Source organism: Nannospalax galili, unplaced genomic scaffold (assembly GCF_000622305.1).
Source record: "Nannospalax galili isolate Female #2095 unplaced genomic scaffold, S.galili_v1.0 scaffold820, whole genome shotgun sequence".
NCBI lineage: Eukaryota > Metazoa > Chordata > Mammalia > Rodentia > Spalacidae > Nannospalax > Nannospalax galili.
This window is the reverse complement of record NW_008346549.1, coordinates 168464-175187: the sequence shown is the minus strand read 5'-3', so window position 1 is coordinate 175187 and position 6724 is coordinate 168464. Positions and strand designations below refer to the sequence as shown.

Here is a 6724-nt window from a genome sequence, read left to right as displayed (position 1 = left end):
GGCTCACCCATACTCCAAGGCTTTCTCCAAGGTGTCTCCACGCCAGGGGTTACGGAAACTGCCCCTTGACCCACAGCCACTCGCCCGGGTGCGATACTGCTTTCTGGAGACCACGCCCCCGACCCCCGCTGCTCTCGGTTTTCCGGAAACCCAGCACTAGCCATTGGCTGCACTTCGCTCCCCGCCCCGACGCGTGGCTCGGCTGCCCCGCCCCAGCCTCAGTTTCCCGACTGACTCAGGGCGGGCCATGGGCGGGGCTCAGCTCAGGCCACGCGGGGCGGAGCCCGGGAGCTGACGCGGCGGCCCCGCCCCCAAGACCATAACCGGTCGCCGTCGCAGCCGCCGCGGCTAAAGCTTCCTGAGTGCTAGTGCCTGAGGCTCGAACCCGAGACCAACGCCGGGCGCGCCCCGCCTCCTGCCCGCCATGGCTGCGCCCCGCACGCCCAGCGCCCCCCGCGCTCTGGCGGCCGCCGCGCCGGGGCCCGGAAAGACCAAACTGACTCACCCCGGGAAGGCGATCCTGGCAGGTGGGCCACTCGGGTCGCGGACCCTCGTCCCTCCGGTTTCGCAGGTCCGGCCGCGCTTCCGGGTGGGCCTGGGACGCCGAGGCCCCGCCCCGGTTCCGGAGGGGCGGGGGTGCCGGGGGCGCGGCCCGGGTGCCCACCCTTCGCGGGGGCTCGTCTGGTGTCTCCCCTGCACTCCCCTTGGAGACCACGGGGTGGGGGCGTGGGCGCAAGCCCGCAGCGCGCGGCCACCGGGCAAAGTCCGGGCGGGGGAGGGGCCGCGCGGCGGGCTGGGTCCACCCGCGGAGGGCGTCTCCAGAGAGGGCTGTTCGGTTCCTGCAGGCGGCCTGGCGGGAGGCATCGAAATCTGCATCACTTACCCAACAGAATACGTGAAGACGCAACTCCAGCTAGACGAACGCTCGCAGCCACCGCGGTACCGCGGCATCGGTGAGGAGGGACGACCGCGGTGTGGAGGGTGGGGTAGTGCAGGACAGAGCACCCGGGATCCTGACCGTGCCTCCCGCAGGAGACTGCGTGAAGCAGACTGTCCGCAGCCATGGCGTCCTGGGCCTGTACCGCGGCCTCAGCTCCCTGCTCTACGGTTCCATCCCCAAGGCGGCTGTCAGGTGAGCCCCCAGCTTCGCAAGAGCGACCACTGGCGGGGGTCGCTGCTGCTTCCAGTCTCAAACTACCTTCTTCTTAGGTTCGGAATGTTCGAGTTCCTTAGCAACCACATGCGGGATGCTCAGGGTCGGCTGGACAGCAGGAGAGGGCTGCTGTGCGGCCTGGGCGCTGGTGTGGCAGAGGCTGTCATGGTCGTGTGTCCCATGGAGACCATCAAGGTGGGTCAATAAAGCTTGCAGGGGAGGCCAGGGTGTCTGTGAGCCTCTTGAGGTATCCCAGGCTGTGAAGGCCACATGCCCCCATAAAGACTGTCAAGATGGGAATGGACCACATTTCCCTCTCTCTCTCTCTCTCTCTCTCTCTCTCACACACACACACACACACACACACACACACACACACACACATATACATATATATATATGCTGGGGTCACAGGGAGGGCTCCACATAGTGAGGAGTGTTCCAGGAGTGGGAGATGTGCAGGGAGGGTCTCCTGTGGAGGCTGTCCATCCAGAAGGCAAAAACATAACCAGAGTCTTTGAAACTACTATTATAGATAGAAAGCCTGCTATAACTCACTGCCCAAACTGTAGGAAATAGCAACATGATGAAGGAGGCCTTTCAGCCCAGGACCCTCTTGTCTTGAGGCCTACTTGTAGTTGTGCTTTAGAGCAGCCTTAAGGACAGAGAGGCATTGCTTGTAGCAGAGCTCCAGGTCCCCAGTCCTCACCTAACCTTGGTGGGCCCTGGGGCTGCTAGCTAAAATTCAGATGTGGCCAGGGGTCAGCTCCTTTGCTTCCTTCCTCTCAGGTAAAGTTCATTCATGACCAGACTTCCCCGAACCCTAAGTACCGAGGATTCTTCCATGGGGTTAGAGAGATTGTTCGAGAACAAGGTAAGCCTGGGGGAGTCTGAGACCTCAGCCAAGGGGAAGGACCTGCACTTGAGTGTCTATCCTGACCCCCAGCTGGGGCCTGGGAGGCACCTGAGTGACCCTATGCCTGCCTGTCTCCAGGGCTGAGGGGGACATACCAAGGCCTCACAGCTACAGTGCTGAAGCAGGGCTCAAACCAAGCTATCCGCTTCTTTGTTATGACCTCCCTACGCAACTGGTACCGAGGTACACCTGTGGCCCAAAATTCCTTTCCAAAACTTGAAGGCTGAACTTGGTCCTTTGGGCTGGAAGGAGAGGGGTACTTTCATGGGTCCTGCCCCAGGTTCTTCCCAAAGCTCCCCTCCCACTTAATCCTTCCAGTATTCTGACTACAACCCTGCTCATATTCAGGGGATAATCCCAACAAATCTATGAACCCTCTGGTCACGGGGGTCTTTGGTGTTATTGCGGGTGCAGCCAGTGTCTTTGGGAACACTCCACTGGATGTGATCAAGACTCGGATGCAGGTAAGGATGGGGCACTGGGAAAGTGGGGACAGGAGCTACAGGCAGGGGCTAGTGACTAAAACTCTGACCCACTGGTGCCCTGCAGGGCCTGGAATCACACAAATACCGGAACACACTGGACTGTGGCTTGCAGATCCTGAAAAAAGAGGGGCCCAGAGCGTAAGTAGGGGAGGGGCAGAGCTGTTAACCCCCTCCAGGCCTTCTACCCTCTTGCTGGGCTGTCTTCCATTAGACCTCTACTCTTCTAGTATCTGGAGAATGCCCTTTCCAGGGACCCTGTTCCACCTGCTTTTTCTCCCCTGCCTGCTCCTCTGTCACTTACTTCAGACCCTCTGCTCTGCCTAGGTTCTACAAGGGCACTGTCCCCCGCCTGGGCCGAGTCTGCCTGGATGTGGCCATCGTATTTATGATCTACGATGAAGTAGTGAAACTGCTCAATAAAGTATGGAAGACAGACTAAGCCCAGAGGGTACAGTGGGGTGCCCCAGCTCCTCCAGACTAGCCCCTTCCATCCACTCTTATGATTCCAGTGAAGTAGTGCCAAAAGGTCCCTTCTTTTGTCCCTCAAGCTCCATGGCCTGGTCTGTTCATGGTGACTATCATGTGTTACATAGTGCCGCTGTCTCCTCTGTGGTCCACATGTGGTACCAACTGTTGTTTCTATGTCTAGCCTGGCCATGGCTGAGTGTCTCTCTGGCCTGTGACTCTGTGCTTATCCATGTGCTTACTTGTGAACCACGAGTCTGTTTCGTGTTCTATGTCATGTGCCCGTGTGCCCTGGTCCATGACCCTGTAGCCATGGTCCAGCCACAGTCCGGTGCCTTCCACCCCAACTGGCAGGGGCACCCTGCCCTGGCCTACCACAGCTGCCTCCGGGCCTCAGCCTGGCCTCACCGCATTCCAGGGGCTACATGCCCCCCTGCTTCTCCCACCATTGGCCTTAATTGGCCCTCGGGCCCTCCCTCTGCCCGGGACAGAGTGGCACACACCACTCTCAAGACCACCCTGCCAAGGAGAATAAACCGGATCCTGTCGCAGTCTCCTGTCATCCCTCTATAGTGGGAGGAGGGCCAACCTATCCCCTCATCTGAAAACACTGCAGCAGGCAGGGTAATAGGGAAGCCCAATATCCACCCTGAATAAGGTAGCTGCAACCCCACTGAAAGATCCCTGAGAGGCCCTTTTGGAACCAAAAGCGGTCTGTGCTACTTCCTGGCCTGCCTTATAGGGCAGGCGAGGCCCAGAGGTCGGCTGAAGAGTGTGTCCACAAGGCCCTCGATGGACTGGCCCTCGGTGGGTAGGATGGAGGGCTGGCACAGAAGATAGTGCTCCTAGGAGGCCTCTGCCCCTCACCAGGGTAGGAGGGGCAGTTATAGAACTTCTTGGCCTGTCATTCTGCATCGTGGCCCACCCAGCCTCTCAGGCTAGAATGGTTTTGCAGGGAGAAGGTACAGGAAAGGATTGATAAGAAGACTTAACCAGAATAGGAGACAGCTGCTCTGGAGCAGAAGGTGGTCCTCATGATCAGGGAACATCTTGGTGCCTCAACCCCTACCTCTACCTCTCAGCAGGTATCCTGGTTGGAAGCCCCTTGTTCCAGGGCCCAGGCATAGACAGGAGCCAAGCCAAGGCTGTAGGCTATTAGAGCTAAGGCTAGAGTTACTGGCCCTGGCCCCTTCTGCCACGAGCCAGGAGGAGGGACCCAATATGCAGGACAGGACCAACTGGTACTCCCAGGTATGCTGGGACAGGAGGCAGCTTCGTGCCTGCAGGGGGCATGTGTTGCAAGGCTTTGTCGTGAGAAAACTGTCTTGATTAAAGGAGCTTCCCTGTAGGCAAGTCCTACCTACCCTTGGGCCTGTGAGGAAGACTGATTGATTCTGTGGCTTTATACAGGCAGCCCTGGAGCCTAGGCCAGGCATGTGGCAAGGGAAAATTGAGGACAAAAGGCCGATGAGGGTCACATGTAAGTACAAGGTGTGGAAGCCTCTAGTAGTACTATAGCTCTGGGCCTGTCCTGTTTCACTGGGGCTGACTATATGCAGTGGTCACAGACTTCCCAATCTTCTGCAACAAAGATAGGACCCCAGCAACAAAGCCTACTCTGTCCACCTGCAATAGGTGCTGTCCCTCCTTCCCCCAATACATCAGGGCTATAGCCTCACACAAACAGGCTACCCCCTTTAGACCTCCAGCACAGCTGCAGTGGAGGAGATGGCACTGGCTTCCTTGGGGTCTGCTCTCAAGCAACAGTGTTTGGCAAGGGAGGAGGTTGTGAGGATAGTCAGGTTCTAGTTCCCCTGTTTTTATGTGACCTTGGGCAAATCACCTAACCTCAATTTCCTAATCTGAGAGGTGGAGTAAGAATCTGCATCATGGGTCTTGGAGGCTAAAGTATGATCCCTGTAGGGAGTAGAGCTTGGCTCAACAGTTGGCACAGAGCGACCTCACCAGGGTTGCTTTTTTTTCTTAGGGTGCAAGAGATGCCTTGCAGGCTTTCCTGGTCCATGTTGTTTCTGAGACAGTCAAGAGCTCAGAGGGGACCCCCAACCTCCACTGTCCTCCAGAGATGCCGTCATTCACTGGATACCTACATGAAGGCCGGTTCTCATCCCCTTCAATAGATAGGGCCCACAGCTATACTGGGGCTATTGGCAGGCTGCTACTGAGACTGTCCTAGAATCCCTGAGGCCTAAATCTCAGGTAGCCCAGCCAATAATGATGACTGGAGTATCTCAAATTCCCCCAGGACTGAGTACAGGAAAGGCAGCTACCCTACCTACACCATAGACTGTATATATCAGGAGGTAGCTTCAGTTTTAGTAGTTGAATCCTGAGACAAGTGTCTGTAGGAAAACATTAGAAACCTTGAGATGTTGGGAAGTGAACAGGTTGGGAGATGCAGGCAAGGGTCTGCAGGAGCCAAGTTCATTCAACCAGGAAGGTAACAGAGACCAGTAGCAAACCAGCACAGACCCAGGCCACTGGGCTGGGACCACTGCCTACCCTGGTAACAGTGGACATGGATGTGTGGGTCTTTGAGCTCACATGGAGGTAGAACAAATTCCACTACCAGCCTGGGGTTCCACCTTCCTCTACCACCACAGGAGGTAACTAAGTTTGCAGTCAGAAGTATGTAATAGAAGTCACAGATGGTCTCCACTCCACCCCAGGCAGCCTCTACCACCTGGTACAGCTTGAAGCCCACAATCCTCAAAGAATTGTGCCAGGAGACCCAGTGGTCTCAGAGGAGAGCAAGGGGTGGTAAGCACACATAGGGCAGAGCTTAGCCAATCCTGCAGTGGGACTGAGGCCCCCTAAGCAGATGCCCTGCTCCACGCTGGATTACATGACACTCCTCACAACTGCACAGGCAACCCCTGGGATTTTTATGTCCTTCTGTAGGTGATAACACTCAGCTTAGTATCTGAAAAAAATCACACTTCTAGTAAATAGATGGTTTTGGTGATGTTTATTTTTTGTCTTTGAGACAGGGTCTCCCTGTAGCCCCAACTGTCCTGGAACTCACTATGTAGACCAGGCTGGCCTCGAAATCAGAGATCGACCTGCCTCTGCCTCCCAAGTGCTGGGACTACAGGCGTACGCCACCACACCCAGCTGTCTGTTTTTTAAAACAGCACTCAGGATAGACCCCAGAGCCACAAACAGGCTAAGCATTCTACCCCTTAGCCATGCCTCCTGCCCAGAAACTGTCTCCTTTAAGGCAAATAAAAGAATTCTGGCTTTCAGGCTGTAGCCCTCCCAGCATGCAGCAAGCACCATTTTGGTTGAGGATGTATTATTTTTCTTGCTGGCTTTAAATGTCCTGTTTCACAGATTCCTGGATAGGAGTCTTAGGCATAAGGAACAGAATAAAGAGTCTGAGGAACTACTGACCTCTTCAAGAGCTGGGACTAGGTTCTGGACATAGCTAGAACAAGGGATGGAGATGCAGACTCAGAGGAAGGTTAGCCTGAAAGGATGAAGAACCAGAGAACACTAGAGAGCAGGGACAAAGGCAGTGTAGCCCTGAAACTCCCCTCCTCCCACTTTCTTGGCAAATACCCTCCACCCCTGAGAGCAGTCTCCCCTCTGCTCTAGTTGTGGCAAGCCCTGCTTCTCCCCATCGTGACTCTTAACACAAGTTGTCATATTTCTCAGTGGAGATTATCCACCACACACTTCATCCTC

At 56.0% G+C, this 6724-nt stretch overlaps 1 protein-coding gene across 1 annotated transcript; it reads left to right on the top strand.

Annotated features, from left to right (window-relative positions):
• The first annotated feature begins 301 nt into the window (after window positions 1–301).
• On the top strand, window positions 302–3571 carry Slc25a1 (solute carrier family 25 member 1). The gene is made up of 9 exons (XM_008843001.3): window positions 302–527; window positions 846–953; window positions 1033–1132; window positions 1210–1348; window positions 1943–2027; window positions 2148–2252; window positions 2418–2533; window positions 2619–2692; window positions 2879–3571. Exons 1-9 carry the CDS (start codon window positions 425–427, stop codon window positions 2991–2993), a joined length of 945 nt encoding a protein of 314 aa, XP_008841223.1. The 5' UTR covers window positions 302–424; the 3' UTR covers window positions 2994–3571.
• The last annotated feature ends 3153 nt before the right edge of the window (window positions 3572–6724 follow it).